Genomic DNA, 17388 nt, shown 5'->3' with positions numbered 1-17388 from the left:
CACAGAGACCCATAGACTCACACAGAGACCCATAGACTCACACATAGACCCATAGACTCACACAGTGACCCATAGACTCACACAGTGATCCATAGATTCACACAGAGACCCATAGACTCACACAGAGACCCATAGACTCACACTAAGACCCATAGACACTCACACAGTGACCCGTAGACTCACACAGAGACCCATAGACTCACAGTAAGACCCATAGACACTCACACAGTGACCCGTAGACTCATATAGAGATCCGTACACTCGCACAGAGACCCATAGACTCACACAATGACCCATAGACTCACACAGTGACCCATAGACTCACACAGAGACCCATAGACTCACACAGAGATTCATAGACTCCCACAGAGACCTGTAGACTCACACAGAGACCCGTAGACTCACACAGTGACCCATAGACTCACACAGAGCTGCATAGACTCACACAGAGACTCATAGACTCCCACAGAGACCTGTATACTCGCACAGAGACCCGTAGACTCATACAGAGACCCATAAACTCACACAGAGACCCGTAGACTCACACAGAGACCCATAGACACTCACACAGTGACCCACAGACTCACACACACACACAGTTTGTTGTCCTTCCACACTTCCGGTTAGCATAGTTGGCTACGTACTGTGCGAAAGAAGTTCAACATACGCACAGCATGGTTGTCCACGTACGGTGCAAAAGAAGTTTATCATACACACATAGCACGGTTGGCAACGTACGGTGGGAAACAAATGCACATACATATCACGGTTGACTACGTATGGTGCGAAAGAAGGTCACCGTGCGTACATGGCGTCCTTGTGGAGACCATGAGTGACAAAGCCATTGAGCAGCGTGGTCTGTGTGTTGCAGGTGAAGAAGTTGGAGGCAGAACAGAACAAAACGGAGCCCTGAATGCACACAATCACACCGGGCAGGGCCGCAGTGAGGACAAGAGCCCGGGTTCGATTCTCAACTCGGGCGCCACTTTCTGTCCGGAGGTTGTGTGTTCTCCCCCTGTTCTGGAGTGAGTGCGAGTGACTGATAATGTGAGTGAGTGCGTGAGAGAGTGGGTGAGTGAGTGTGGAGTTTGTATGTTCTCCCACACACACACCCATCTCACAGACACCCATAACTCACACACACCCATCACTCACACACCCATCACTCACACATACACCCATCACTCACACACACTCATCACTCACACACCCATCTCACACACACACACCCATCTCACACACACATCACACCTACACACCCATCTCACACACACCCATCACACACACCCATCTCACACACACCCATCTCACACACACATCACACCTACACACCCATCTCTCACACACCTATCACACACACCCATCTCACACACACACACACCCATCAGACAAACACCGATAACACACACACCCTTGTTACACCCCTATGTCACACACACACACAAGCGGAATAATAATAATGTTTTAATATTTGCTCTGTGATCACCCCTGGTGCATGTCGGGTTTTAGCTCCCGAGCGTTTTTCTTGATGGCCGTTTTCGCGTCACTGGATGATGAAGGCCTCACCGCGCCGTGTCGGCCGCATGGCGGGGGTTGTTTTAGCCATACTTCACCACTCTGGTCAGTGCGGGTTGGAGGGAGGGAGTGGAGGTCGTTGTTCAGGTATCGCTGATGTCGGCCATCGCCCCGGTGATCCGGGGTCGCCGGGTTTCCATTGTGCGGTGCCCTAGCCTCTGCGCCACCGCTCCCCGCACACTCAACATAATAATGATAATAGTCTCTTTTACAAAGCGCCTTTCTTTTTGAAGTACAGTGGCCCCTCGGGTAACATTTTTAATCCGTTCCACGCAAACTTCTGTTTTAAGCTGAAATACCGTTAATCGAATAGGAATTGCATATTCAACTGTTAGAATCCAAACTTCATGATAATAACTAATTTCCTGAATTGGTTTTAGGGCTAATCACTTTCACTTTTTTTTGCAAATTCAAATTAGGAAGGGTGGAGTGGGGAGGTCATTGCAATCACTTGGTTAGTTGAAAAACTGCAGGAAGAGAGAGCGAGATGTTTTTTTGCCCCACTGCCAAAGAAACATGAAAGGTAGAATGTGAAACTAAGCCAGTCGAGGTGTAAATGCCGCGCGCTCGCAAACAAACGGGCGTCGCTGATTGGCCGAGGGCGATGCGCTCATCCCCACTTAGCCAGCGCTCCGATTGGCCCAAATTGGCGCCCACCGCGTGCGCAGGTGACGTAACACACGTAACCAGGTGACGTAACACGTAACCAGGTGACGTAACACGTAACCAGGTGACGTAACACACGTAACCAGGTGATGTAACACGTAACCAGGTGACGTAACACGTAACCAGGTGATGTAACACGCGTAACCAGGTGACGTAAACACGTAACCAGGTGACGTAACACGTAACCAGGTGATGTAACACGTTACCAGGTGACGTAACACGTTACCAGGTGACGTAACACGTAACCAGGTGATTTAACACGCGTTACCAGGTGACGTAACGCGTTACCAGGTGACGTAACACGTAACCAGGTGACGTAACACGCGTTACCAGGTGACGTAACACGTAACTAGGTGACGTAACACGCGTTACCAGGTGACGTAACACGCGTTACCTTTAACGTAAAAATAACGCTACACTCACAAATGCAAATGAAATCTAAGTGAAATAGGAAGCCGATAATAGCAGCGATATCAATAACTACTACTACCCAAATTCCAATAAAATGAAGCACGATGATGAAAGCGAATGATACTAGTAATAATAATTGAAGAGTAATCCAATCGGACAACAGAATTGTTTTTTTTAATCTTAAGTTAAAGGGAATGCTTGCAGTGCAAATGGTGAGTTTTATGACGTGATTTAAAAAGCAACACAGACTCACTGTGCGTATTCTTTGCAGTGATTTGCGTGGCTTTATATTCTTTCCCTAATCGGATCTGTCCATAATGGAGGTTTGTTTGGGTTAGATTGCGTAATTAGCAATTTGTTGTTAAACCCGCAACCGCCCGACACAGCCAATCAGTAAAGGTTTGTCAAGTAAACAACACGTGGCCAATTCCGTACAAGTTCAGCACTAACCAGTTGTGTGTTGGAGAGTAAACCCACCACAACATTTACAATTATAGTGTAGCGTATAGTCGTGTGCAGTGTAGTGTATTGTGTAGTATACTAGTTCAGTACTAAGCAGTTGTGTGTTGGAGAGTAAACCCACCACAACATTTACAATGATAGTGTAGTGCATAGTAGTGTATAGTGTAGTATACTAGTTCAGTACTAACCGGTTGTGTGTTGGAGAGTAAACCCACCATAACATTTACAATGATAGTGTAGTGCATAGTAGTGTAGTATACTATTCGAGTACCGCGACGTTTCACCAGTAATTCGCCAGCATCATCAGGCAACAGCCAGAATTGTCTTCCTGTATATTAGTACAAATAAGAGTCAGCGTCAACTAAAATTGCCCAAAGACTAACATTGCCCATAGACTAACATTGCCCATAGACTTACACCCCCTAAAGACTCACATTGCCCATAGACTAATATTGCACATAGACTTACATTGCACATAGACTAACATTGCACATAGACTAACATTGCCCATAGACTTACATTGCACATAGACTAACATTGCCCATAGACTTACATTGCACATAGACTCACATTACACATAGACTCACATTGCACATAGACTCACATTGCACATAGACTCACATTGCACATAGACTTACATTGCACATAGACTTACATAGACTAACATTGCCCATAGACTTACATTGCACATAGACTTACATTGCACATAGACTTACATTGCACATAGACTTACATTGCACATAGACTCACATTGCACATAGACTAACATTGCACATAGACTCACATTGCACATAGACTAACATTGCACATAGACTTACATTGCACATAGACTCACATTGCCCATAGACTTACATTGCACATAGACTAACATTGCACATAGACTAACATTGCACATAGACTAACATTGCGCATAGACTTACATTACACATAGACTTACATTGCACATAGACTTACATTGCACATAGACTCACATTGCACATAGACTCACATTGCACATAGACTCACATTGCACATAGACTCACATTGCACATAGACTTACATTGCACATAGACTAACATTGCACATAGACTTACATTGCCCATAGACTCACATTGCACATAGACTCACATTGCACATAGACTCACATTGCACATAGACTTACATTGCACATAGACTTACATTGCACATATACTTGCATAGACTAACATTGCACATAGACTTACATTGCACATAGACTTACATTGCACATAGACTCACATTACACATAGACTCACATTGCCCATAGACTCACATTGCCCATAGACTTACATTGCACATAGACTCACATTGCACATAGACTCACATTGCACATAGACTTACATTACACATAGACTAACATTGCACATAGACTGACATTACACATAGACTTACATTGCACATAGACTCACATTGCCCATAGACTCACATTGCACATAGACTAACATTACACATAGACTCACATTGCCCATAGACTCACATTGCACATAGACTAACATTGCACATAGACTCACATTGCACATAGACTTACATTGCACATAGACTCACATTGCACATAGACTTACATTGCACATAGACTCACATTGCACATAGACTTACATTGCACATAGACTCACATTGCACATAGACTAACATTGCCCAATGGAGTCGTGTATCCTTCTTTGTCCGCACATTGGTACAGCGGCCACCCCCTCTGTCTGCTTCATGTTTCTGTAACCTGAATGTTATAATTGTGCCGTTATCAGTAACTATTTGGCCACGTTTCGTTTACATCACAAACCTGATTGGCTGATTGACTGCGTCGGATGGTGGTGGCAGGTTTAACGACACAACATTTATATTTACGCATTCTAACCCAAACAAAACCAATTATATTCCCAGGGAAAATCCTGCTGTACTAAATAGCTGATTTTTAAAGACACGATTGTAAAAAACGACAGGGAATCACCCTGAGTATTCTTTAACTGTGACTTGTTGTGGATTGACATTCTTTCGGGAATTGGATCTGCATGTGTGTGTCTGTCGTATCCTAAACGGGTGCGGCACGGGCTAGAGAGGAGACGGAGTGATGTGGTACAAGAGGATGTGGAGCTGAGTGGATTTGCCGATGACTGGTACCAGCGGTGTTAAGATCGGCCTCTGTGGAGGAGGCTCGTGAAGGACGCTGCTACTGGGCAGTTGGAGGCAGTCGCCCACCAACAACAACGGAGTGCGGAGGAAGGAACGACGCTCATTAACAACGAGCGGAGCGCCGGGTGGCTAAAGCACAGCAAGTTGGCACAGTAGGGGGCACAGGTGGGACATCGGCCACTCATCTCAGTCAATCGATCCATGGCACCTGGGTCTGTCCCGTGACCTCCTGCCAGCGGGCGATCGACACTTCACGTGGCTTTAACGTGCACATAGCCTGGCACAAGCGCCATGGTGATGTCACCGCCACTTTGTGGCGAATGGCGGCTGTCCCGTCCTGGCGCTTTCCCATGGGCGAGCCACGACGCAGTCGCGACGAGCGACCACACCACACGGTGTGCTTTTGTTAATGACCAGGGATCTTATTGTAGTGAGTATTTTAATTTCGTCCCCAACGGAGAGAGAGAACACGCCCGGAGTGAAGGCTCCATGGTAGGGCGAGCGGCCATGCAGCAAGCGGGAAAGGGAGTGAGTTCAACTCCCGGTCTTGGGGGAGAGAGGTTGGACTCAGCCCATCATCATCATCCCTTTCGTCCAGGGTCGATCAAATGAACACCACTTTGTCCCCGCCAAGGCAATGTGGAATTCACGCTGCTAACTGCTGGGCTGTAAACAGGTGACGGCCACCAATGCATCATTATTGCTGCTCATGTGAGCAGGAAATCGCAGCCTTGATTGTTTATGCTTTTACAGGTCTCTGTTGAGTCTCCTGTGAGTCTACAGGGTCTATGTGTGGTGAGTCTATGGATCTTTGTGGGAGTCTGCAGGGTCTCTGTGTGAGTCTGTGGGTCTCTGTGAGTCTACGGGTTTCTGGTGCTGCGTACACCTTGTGCCACACGGGGACAGCTGCCACTCTGGGAGGGAGTGCCCCTGGGCCAGACTGCAGCAGTTGGGTTGAGGGCGACGCTGTGAACAGTGAAGACAAATAAATGGTACCACTTGAGCCGTGGCCGTGTCGAGTGAGACACCGCACCCGTGTGTGTGTGTGTGATGGTGTGTGTGTGAGATGGGTGTGTGTGTGAGATGGGTGTGTGTGTGAGATGGGTGTGTGTGTGTGATGGTGTGTGAGAGAGATGGGTGTGTGTGTGATGGTGTGTGTGAGATGGGTGTGTGTGTGAGATGTGTGTGATATGAGTGTGTGTGTGTGCGATGGGTGTGTGTGTGAGATGGTGTGTGTGAAATGGTGTGTGTGTGATGGGTTTGTGTGAGATGGTGTGTGTGTGATGGGTGTGTGTGTGATGGGTGTGTGTGTGAGATGGGTGTGTGTGTGAGATGGGTGTGTGTGAGATGGGTGTGTGTGATGGGTGTGTGTGTGAGATGGGTGTGTGTGTGTGTGAGATGGGTGTCAATAAAAAATCTGGTGGAAACACATTCCTGCGGAGGGAGCTGGTAGGAACGTTGGGTTGCTCGGTCAATGGCCAGGGTCAACTGCGGCGTGGTGTATTCCGCAAATATGGCCGACTGTGAGGGCGGGCACAAGCCGGCATGAGTAGGTGAAACGTTGAGTTTTATAAGGGCACCACCGGGTGACCAGCCCCTCCCCACCCAGCCCCACCTCTCCCACCCCCCACCCTCCCCACCCAGCCCCTCCCCACCCTCCCCATCCAGCCCCTCCCTGCACGACGGACGGACACTAATCCCCTGTGGACTGGTGTAACCAGGAGGTTCCTACCAGTTTAAAACCTGGTAAAATAGCAGTTTAGTGTAGTATGTAATGACTCGTGTATAATCCCACACATTTATAAATCACCTCACATAACACTCTGGGACACATTGTCACGTACTGTCTCCACAGGGGATCCGCGTACCCCACCAGTTGAGAGCCACTGCAGTATGGATGTAGTGACATAGAATGGGTCACTCCGGCGCGTAGCGCTGGTTACTGACAGAGAGAGGGAATGTGGCCGTAATGGCCGACCTGCCGGAGAGCAGGTCGTGGCAGCCGTTCTGCCAGCAGAGCAATGCCACGGAGTGGGTCACACGGGCGCGTGGCGCTGGCTGCTGGCAAGAAGGGGACATGAGGATGTGGCACCCCGGCCGGCTGGTGGAGCTCGTGATAGGCCGGGGTAAAGGATGTGGGGCCAAAGGTGACCGAGGGGACACGTGAGGTATAGCCCAGAACTTTCTGGTGGGTTCCAGAAGGGGGCGTGGCCGAGGGCAGAGCCAGGTCATGCCGGGGGGCATAAAAGGGAAGTCCCGAGGCTGGATAAGGGCTGTCTGTCGGTGGAATAGAACCCAAGATGCTTCGTCTCCGGCATCGTGGGTCAGACAGCGTGCTGGCTGTTCTGACCCGTGTGTGAGCAGTGTGCAAAGGTGTAGAATAAACGTGTGTTGCCTCCGACTATCTGTGTCTCAGAAGTGATTCACTACGTAAATAATCAATCCTATCACGCCCATAGCTGCCTCCATCCACTCCTCTACTCGTCATACCCATCCACTCACCCACCAACTAATTCACCCACTCATTCGCCCACTATCTCATTCAGCCACTCACCGACCCACCAGGGCCGTATTATCCAATAGGCCACAGTAGGAACTCTGCCTAGGGCGAACGATAACTAAAGGGCCTATCAAAAAAAATGTGACCGTGTTATTTTTTGTATGAGGAAAAATGTGACCGTGTTTTTGTTTGCATGTATGATAAAAAAAATTTAGCCAAGATATCTTCTTCAATATGTATATGTAACATATTGTATATGTAGTGGTGGTATTGACGTGCGCCGACAGTGATGGATCACGGGGCGCGGGGTTGGGCACGCGATGTGGGCGTGGTATGGACGCGCGCGCCGGTGGTAAGGCGCGCTGACACAAGCTGGGAAAAGAGGATCGTAGCGAGTGCGCAGTGATTGGTCAGATAAGTGGGTGCTCTCAGCGACGTCCGCAGGAGGGGTATAAAGGGAGACGCGCGAGAGCACTCGTGGTCAGTGTTAACCAGTTGAAGACCGAAGACGGGGTGGAGGAGGTAGTGGCCCGAGACCCCTAGTCCCGCCGTCCTTGTGAGGACCGGGGCCCTGTGCGGCTCGGAGCCGAGACTGGGGGACCGCAGTCCGACGCCCGTGTGGGTCGGGACGGTGGTACCCAGAGCCGAGATGGGCACCCCGGCTGGGTGTGTCCCGGAAGGCTACGGGGCGTGAGAGCCCGTGTCAGTATAGCTGAGTGGGTGTTAGTCACCCGAGTAGCTAAGGAGGGTGTTGGTCACCCGTGTAGCTGAGTGGGTGTTGGTCACCCGTGTAGCTGAGTGGGTGTTGGTCACCCGTGTAGCTGAGTGGGTGTTGGTCACCCGTGTAGCTGAGTGGGTGTTAGTCACCCGTGTAGCTGAGTGGGTGTTAGTCACCCGTGTAGCTAAGTGGGTGTTAGTCACCCGAGTAGCTAAGTGGGGTGTTAGTCACCCGTGTAACGAAGTAGGGTGTTAGTCATCCGTGTAACTACAAGTTGGTGAAAATAAAGAGTGTGCTACCCGTGAAGTCGTCTCCTGCCGAGTTACTACTTTACAACTGGCGTCAGAAGTAAACCTGTCTTCAAGGAGAATGGACACAAGGAAGACTTCTCGTTCCCACGTGCAAGACCGGGGAGACGACGGCGTACCGGTGACACCACCCTCGGGAGGAGAGGACGAGGAGTTGCCGCCGATGCAGCACTTCTCAGAAATGGCCGATGCTCCGCTTGCCTCCGACACCAGCCTGCAGGACGCACACTCCCGCCTGGCGGAGTTGCTGCTCGCCGCCGCTGCGATCTTGGCGGAGATCTCCGTTCCAGCGGCCGGTGGAACGCCTGCGGGGTTGGAGGAGGCGGCGCGGCTGGAGGGTTCCCGCCATAAGGCGTTTCGCGCCAAAAGTTTTGGAGTTGGCGCCATTTTTGAGGGTCCGCCACCGGTTGGCGGGAAACGCGGACACCACGTGGCCAGAGATCTCCACACAGCGCAGCCCGCGTCATCGGCGAGCGCCGGAGCTCTCCATTTTGCGCCTGCAGAGGGAGCCGACATTTTCTACAACCACAGCGGAGCGGGGGAAAATCGTTTCAACGACCACGACGACGATCGAGTTCTACAGCAACGATTGCCCGCGCTGTCGGTGTTCAAGGCGGACGGGGGCGACTGGGGAGCCTTCCAGCGACGGTTCATCGCGCATCAAGAAATGTCGGGGTGGTCCGACACCACTGCCCTGCGCGCGCTGCCAGCGATGCTCGACGACGACGCGCTTGCGGCCTTCACGTCTGCCCCGAGGTCGTCCCGCTCAACGCTCCAGGCCGCGCTACACCTGATGGCCAAGGTGTTCGGGCCGCCCTCGACCTGTCGCCACCAGTTCTACGATCGGCGGAAGGTGGTTGGAGAAACAACGCTCGCCTATCGCACGGCGCTGCTCGCCCTGGCGGACTCAGCTTTTCCCCGCATGGACAAGGAGGGGAAGGACGCCATGGTGACGGAGCAGCTGCTGGCGCTGGCTCACGGATTGGGGGTTCCCATTAATACGGCGGACGAAATGGACATCTGCTCCCTGGGGATTGCCACGAGTATTCACGCTTACGAGGTCCTAAAGCGGAAGCCGACGGTCGTCTGCGCATCGGTGGAGAACGGGGCACCGGCCGCCACGATCATCGGACCTCAGCCTGCTGTGCCTCGGGAGGAGGCCTTCGCTGGTTCAAGGCCAGGGGAGTGGAGAACGGGAGGTCGTTCGCCCACACGCTCCTCCCGCAAGCTGGAGCAACCGAAACCTGCGACGTCCCTCGTCGTCTGCTACAACTGCGGCCTTCGGGGCCACGTCGCGTCCGGGTGCCGGGCCCCGCGTCAACGCACCGCGGGACCACGTCCGGACGACGACCAGGGCCTCAAGACATCCCAGCTGAACCCGGCAAGTCGCGGCACCTCACACGTTCGGTCCACACGCACGGCACGTTCGGGTCGCCGCTTAGCGGTGGGGGGACCGTGTATGGGCACCGGGGGTTCGGTTCGGCGAGAGGGGTCCGCGTACGGCCCGAAGGCAGTCGAGTGGTCCGAATTGGCCCACAGGATAGTGGCTGCGTCGGCCGGGTCGTCCGTGGTAACGGGGTACATTGACGGGGTTGAGGTCCGGGTGCTCGTGGACACGGGTGCGTCGGCCACTATCATTTCGGACCTTATTTATAATATTCTTCCCGTCCAATGTCGACCCCTTCTGCCGGTGGACGTACCATTTTACGCGGCGAACGGGGGATCTTTGGGAATCATCGGCCAGATTCGGGCGAATATTTGTATTGGCGACATTAAATTGGCGGGTCCTATTTTTGTATCATCATCGTTGGCCGTTCCTTGTTTACTAGGCACGGACTTTCTGTCTAAAATGCCCATCAAAATTCTCATAGACCAGGCCTGCATTGAGCTTCCGTCGGGACGGCGGGTTGAGTTTTTGAAGAGTCCAAATAAGATACGCACGGCTTGTGCGACGGTGCAGGCGCTGGCAACCCGGACTGTACGGGTGCCCCCGGGATCGCAAATGTTGGTACCCCTTCGGTTGAGAAAACCCCTTGGGGCGGATGAGGGGGCACAGGGAGTTCTGTTGGGGCCGTCTAACAGGGCTAAAGGGGACCTCGACTTAGCGGTGGCCCAGACCATGGTGAGAGGGGACAGTGAGCCGTTCGTTGTGGTCCTGAATACGGGGTCGCGGCCGGCCGTGATTACGCAGGGAACGGTGCTGGCTCACGCCGCGCCGCTACCCGTTGAGGAACAGCTCGTTGCTCACGCCGATTCGAGTGCCGATACGCATCCCCGAAGTGAGGAGGGGACGGAGTGGTTGGACTCGTTGTGTGCCGGGTCCAGTACCTTGTCCAGTGTGCAGTTGGGTGCATTGAGGGGCTTGCTACTCGAGTTCGCTGACGTGTTTAGCAGGCACAAGTATGATATTGGCTGCACAGACCTGTTGCGCCACCACATAGCTACTGGGGACGCGGCCCCTATTCGACAGAATCCCTTCCGGCTCAGTCCAGCCGAGAAGGAGCATGTGCAGTCGGCAGTTAATGACATGTTGGCGGCCGACATCATTGCGCCCTCTTCCAGTCCGTGGGGTGCTCCTATCGTCTTGGTTAAAAAACAGGATGGGTCCTTGCGGTTCTGTGTCGATTTCCGCCGCCTAAACAAAATCTCTATGGCGGATGCATATCCGCTCCCCAGGATGGATGAGTCTCTGGATGCCTTGGCGGGAGCACAGTTTTTTTCGACGCTCGATTTGCTTTCGGGATTTTGGCAATTACCCCTCGATGACGAATCTAAACCAAAAACCGCTTTCCGGACACCGGGAGGCCTATTTGAATTCAACCGATTACCCATGGGTTTACATTCCGCTCCTGCCACGTTCCAGAGGCTCATGGAATTGGTTTTGTCAGGCCTCCAATGGGACACCTGTTTGATTTACCTCGATGATATCATCGTTTTCAGCCGGACTTTTGAGGAGCACCTCCAGCGACTGAGAGCGGTGTTTCTCAGGATGCGTTCCGCTAAGCTTAAATTTAAACCGGCTAAATGTTTTCTGCTTCGGGAATCGGTCAGGTACTTGGGCCATCGGTCAGGTACTTGGGCCATATCGTTAGCCGTTCAGGGATCTCGACAGACCCTGCTAAGACGAAATGCGTCAGCTCATGGCCAACGCCGACCTCTGTCACTGAAGTCCGCAGTTTCATAGGATTCGCCTCCTATTACCGTCGTTTTGTCAAGCAGTTTGCCACCATAGCCAGGCCCCTGCACGCTTTGACGGCTAAAGGGGTGCGGTTTCACTGGGGGTCGGAAGAGGAGGCCGCGTTCTGCTCCCTTCGTGACGCCTTGGTGCAGGCTCCCCCCTTGTGTTACCCCGATTTCACGCAACCGTTTGTGCTCGACACGGATGCCAGTAACACGGGTATCGGGGGAGTGCTCTCACAGGTGGTCGGGGGGGTCGAACGGGTGGTCGCCTACGGTAGCAGGGTTCTGCCCCCCGCGGAACAACGCTACTGCGTGACACGTCGTGAATTGCTGGCGATTGTGTTTTTTATACAGCAATTCAGGCCGTATCTGTATGGCCGTCATTTTACGGTTCGCACGGACCATGCGGCTCTCCAATACGCTATGCGGGTGGCGCAACCATCCGGCCAATTGTCCCGATGGTTGGAGGTCCTTCAGCACTACCAATTCACGACGATTTACCGCAAGGGGTTGCGCCACTCGAATGCGGATGCATTGTCGCGGTTGCCGCCGCGTACGGAATGCACATGTCTGTTAGGATCGGCGCGGTGTAAACCCTCTGTCGCTGTCCCCGCGGAAGTTGTGCTCGCCGCCACGGATACTACGGGGGTCGACGCTTCCACGGGGAGGGACTCGCTGTTAGCGTTGCCTCTCATCGAGTGGGGCCGTCTGCAAATGTCCGACAGCTCCCTACTCACGCTACGTCGGAAGGTTGACGATCCCGAGGGAGGGGAAACGCGGGTCGGTTCCTGGGTGTGCAGACAGGGCCTTTTGATGAGGTGGGACAACATGTCCCGGCGTCACGTGCTCGTGGTGCCGTTTGCTATGCGGGGTAGGGTAGTCCTGGCTGCCCATGAACGACTCATGCACCTGGGGTTTCACAAAACGCTCGCCCTCATTCAGCGAGACTACTATTGGCCGGGGATGGGCAACGACGTGGCGAACATTCTTAAGGGATGTGTAGGGTGCGCCCAAAGAAAACCACCACCAATAGCGGCTAATCCACCGCTGCAATCCATTCAGGTTTCGCGCACGAACGAATTGGTCGCGCTAGACATCTTGGGGCCCTTTCCCGTTACACCTCGGGGAAATAAGTTCCTGCTGGTTGGCGTAGAGTACTTCACCCGCTGGCCCATGGCATGGCCACTCGCCAACCAGTCGGCTGCGGCAGTGGCGGACGCCTTTGTCCAAGGTTATGTTTTGGACAAAGGCGCCCCCGAACGCTTGCTGACGGATCAAGGAAAAAAATTTTCGAGCATTTTGTTGCGCGAGGTGTGCGACCTGTTGGGTACAAAGAAAGTACGTACCTCCCCGTACCACCCGCAGACTGACGGTATGGTTGAACGTCTGAACAGGACGATTACGTCTATGCTGTGCCAACAGGTATGCGACGACCAGGTGGATTGGGACTTACAGGTACCGGGGGTACTTGCGGCCTATCGAATGGCCCCTCATGCGGCGACGGGGTTTTCTCCATTTTTTCTGATGTATGGGCGGGAGGCTGATCCGGCCATGGACGTCCAACTGGGGATTTCCCAGCCACGTGCAAAATCTAAATTGGCAGACCATATCAAGTTTAATATCGCCAGATTGGCTGAAGCGCGAGAGGCTGCGAGATTGAATTCGCGGTCTCGGCAGATCGTGAACGAGCGATTGCATGGACGGAAGGTGCATACGCACGATTGGGAACCGGGCGATAAGGCCTGGCTGCATTGTCCACACGCACCGTTGGCTACGTCCCCCAAACTGTTGAGACCATAGAGGGGACCGGTGGAAATTGTGCGGGTTGCACGACCCCAGAGTATACAGATTAAATGGGGAAAACGCCGTTGGTACGTGCACCCCTCCCGACTGAAACCCTACGCGGCGCCGCGTGACCCCGGGTTGTGCCGTGACGACCGAGCGTGTGATGTGACCGTCGACTCGGGGAGGGATGTGTCGCAGGCTGATCCTCACGTGTCTCCACCTGACCCACCCCCAGGTGTCTCGGACCTGACGGCTGTTGACCGTCGGGAACCGGAACCCCGCGGCTCGCGCGTAGCCCCGATGCCTGGCCCATGCCTTCCTGAACTGCCGGCGCCACCGGATGGCCAACTGCGTCTGGTGCCGTACGACGGACCGGCAAGGCGGACTCGGGCTAGGACGCAACACTTTTCATGAATAGAAAAAAAAAAAGAAAAAAAAAAATTTCCTTTTTTGTTTAAAGCCCGACCTCGCTGCCGGGGTCCCCCTCTGCCAGGGTAATGTCCCGTTCAAGGGACGCTCGGACACATTGGGACGCTGCACGAGTCGAAGAGAAAAGAAGAGAAAATGAAAAATATTTTTTTTATTTTTATTGTTACTCTTTCCGCATACACGTTATCGTTGCCACTCGCCGGATTGCGCATATTGTTCTTGTTGTGGGCGTGGCGGTTGCTGGGTTTTGCGGATTGCGGTGTTCATGTTGTGTTGTTAGGGTTTTGTTGTTATGTTACGGGGCACACATAGGGGTGAAGGGGTGTTGTATATTTTATTAGCAGCCGGGTCGGCTGCGAGCTATGTGGTAGGGGGTGATGTAGTGGTGGTATTGACGTGCGCCGACAGTGATGGATCACGGGGCGCGGGGTTGGGCACGCGATGTGGGCGTGGTATGGACGCGCGCGCCGGTGGTAAGGCGCGCTGACACAAGCTGGGAAAAGAGGATCGTAGCGAGTGCGCAGTGATTGGTCAGATAAGTGGGTGCTCTCTCTCAGCGACGTCCGCAGGAGGGGTATAAAGGGAGACGCGCGAGAGCACTCGTGGTCAGTGTTAACCAGTTGAAGACCGAAGACGGGGTGGAGGAGGTAGTGGCCCGAGACCCCTAGTCCCGCCGTCCTTGTGAGGACCGGGGCCCTGTGCGGCTCGGAGCCGAGACTGGGGGACCGCAGTCCGACGCCCGTGTGGGTCGGGACGGTGGTACCCAGAGCCGAGACGGGCACCCCGGCTGGGTGTGTCCCGGAAGGCTACGGGGCGTGAGAGCCCGTGTCAGTATAGCTGAGTGGGTGTTAGTCACCCGAGTAGCTAAGGAGGGTGTTGGTCACCCGTGTAGCTGAGTGGGTGTTGGTCACCCGTGTAGCTGAGTGGGTGTTGGTCACCCGTGTAGCTGAGTGGGTGTTGGTCACCCGTGTAGCTGAGTGGGTGTTAGTCACCCGTGTAGCTGAGTGGGTGTTAGTCACCCGTGTAGCTAAGTGGGTGTTAGTCACCCGAGTAGCTAAGTGGGGTGTTAGTCACCCGTGTAACGAAGTAGGGTGTTAGTCATCCGTGTAACTACAAGTTGGTGAAAATAAAGAGTGTGCTACCCGTGAAGTCGTCTCCTGCCGAGTTACTACTTTACATATATACAAAGAGTCTTGTCAATGTCAATCCGTTTTTTCATACGGTGAGAGAATTTTTACATCGGAGATAAACTTTTCGAAATTTTTTCATTGCAAAATTAGCAAAGAAAATATTAAAATGGTGATTTTGGCACAATCTCATTCTCAATCGAGAGTCGTGCAAGGGACGACAGGGCGGTGTTGTTGTTGCTGTCCTGTGGTTGATCGGAGACAGTTTTTCTTTATCAGTTTTAGCTTCGAAACAGAATGCTCCCCTTCACAATTAGTTCGCAAGATGGCAAGATACAGCCCCAGAGCGATGTGCTCGATGTTGGTGATCACAACGCCATCAACCACCGACGGCTGAACAGCAACAGCTTGCTTTGTCACAAAGCTCTGCCCCCCCCCCCGAAAACCATATTTCCATTTTGAAAATAAAACATGCATCACATCGCTTTAAACTCTTGTCATTGTAGTGCGTATTTAATGTGGCGCTGCACTCTGATGTTGTAGGAGAAAACATTTATTAAAAAGTCTAATTAAGTAGAACGTGTTGTCTATATTTAAAGTTGCGCATTTTGATGTGACGTCACATTTCTCAAACCCCCTTCCCCTCGTCACACATCGTCACAAATGTCTGACCCCCCCCCCTAGGTGCGTGACGTCATTTATGGACAGCCCCATAGGTGTGAAGAGTACAAGACAGGTAAACATATCACCCATACACAGACAAATACAGCACTCAACCATCGGAGGTGCGGGCACAAACACAGCAGGTAGAGAGCAGACGACAACACACATTCTGGCGTCATTACACCGTACAGGTGGTGGAATAAACTGGGTCCATTTAGTTTGTGTGTTCTCGCTCAACTCCCCCTTAGTTATTCTTCAACAATGGTAGTTCGATTGGTGTGCATTTTGTTGTCGCCAATTCATACCTGTCAACCCATTATCAGTGCCTACTTTATTACAAGGTGGTGGTGAGATGTTATCTTCCTTGCCTGGCATACCGGAGGTTCGGGGGTTTGATCCCGACCCTGACGCCTGCTGCTGTATATTTGGAGTTTGCGGTGTCTCTCTCTCCCCGTGGTCGCATGGCATTTTTTCTCCGGGTCCTCTGGCTTTTCCCTCCACATTTAGAAACATGCATGGAGATGATGTAGATTAATTTGCTGCTGTAAATGTCCAAATGATGGGCCACTTTGTTAAGCTATCATTTGTGGAGGTCACTTCTGAAAAACAAGTTAATACCTCAGCGGGCTTTGCCTGAGACCGATAGACTCGCACAGAGACCCACAGACTCACACAGAGACCCATAGACTCAGAGACCCAAAGACTCACACAGAGACCCACAGACGCACACAGAGACCCATAGACTCACACAGAGACCCAAAGACTCACACAGAGACCCAAAGACTCACACAGAGACTCACAAACTCACACAGAGACCCACAAACTCAGAGACCCACAAACTCACACAGAGACCCACAAACTCACACAGAGACCCACAGACTCACACAGAGACCCACAAACTCACACAGAGACCCACAAACTCACACAGAGACCCACAGACTCACACAGAGACCCACACAAAGAAGCAGCTCTGCGTGTGATGCGAAATATTTTGTTCAAAGATCAAAAATAACAATGGCGCCTCTTCTTCTTTGAAGGGGTTGCCGACCCCTGGTCTATGCTTATAAGTCGCTGCAAGAACATTGCCAGAATAACTGGATGGCAATTCGCCTCGTTAGCTGCAATAGCTGTCCCTCCACATAAAACGAAATCTATCCAAGTATTTTACACATTCCCACTTAGCCACACAACCTTCTGAGAGATGCTATTTCACTAGCATTGGTTTCAACACCAGCGAAACGTTGTTTGACATGTGGGGTCTCGTCAGCAGTTGGGCTTCTTTGAACCAATGTCGGTTTAACCATCTCGTACAGCCGTTTCAATTGGGGCAAAAAATAAATGTCTATTTGTGTTTCTCCCTTGTGATGGGACTTTGAAGGATGAACGTTGAGATTGATATGGGCACGGGGTGACCACTAAGGTCCGAGTTGGTCTCTAGCG

At 52.3% G+C, this 17388-nt stretch overlaps 1 protein-coding gene across 5 annotated transcripts in view; it reads left to right on the top strand.

The window, feature by feature from the left end:
* NADSYN1 (NAD synthetase 1) overlaps window positions 1-6241 on the top strand; it is an 80765-nt gene extending 74524 nt beyond the window's left edge. For 2 of the 5 annotated variants that reach the window (XM_061578910.1, XM_061578909.1), the window contains one exon: window positions 872-6241. In XM_061578910.1, the coding sequence (XP_061434894.1) occupies window positions 872-913 (42 nt within the window). In that variant the 3' untranslated portion in view covers window positions 914-6241. The remainder of the gene's footprint in view (window positions 1-871) is intronic. The other 3 variants (XR_009757245.1, XR_009757244.1, XR_009757243.1) reach the window with 3 other exon arrangements.
* The last annotated feature ends 11147 nt before the right edge of the window (window positions 6242-17388 follow it).

This window comes from Lethenteron reissneri, chromosome 68, assembly GCF_015708825.2.
Source record: "Lethenteron reissneri isolate LAM-NWPU_2019-01 chromosome 68, ASM1570882v1, whole genome shotgun sequence".
Taxonomy (NCBI): Eukaryota; Metazoa; Chordata; class Hyperoartia; order Petromyzontiformes; family Petromyzontidae; genus Lethenteron; species Lethenteron reissneri.
Note: the sequence above shows the minus strand (reverse complement) of the source record. Positions and strands in the feature narration are given on the sequence as shown.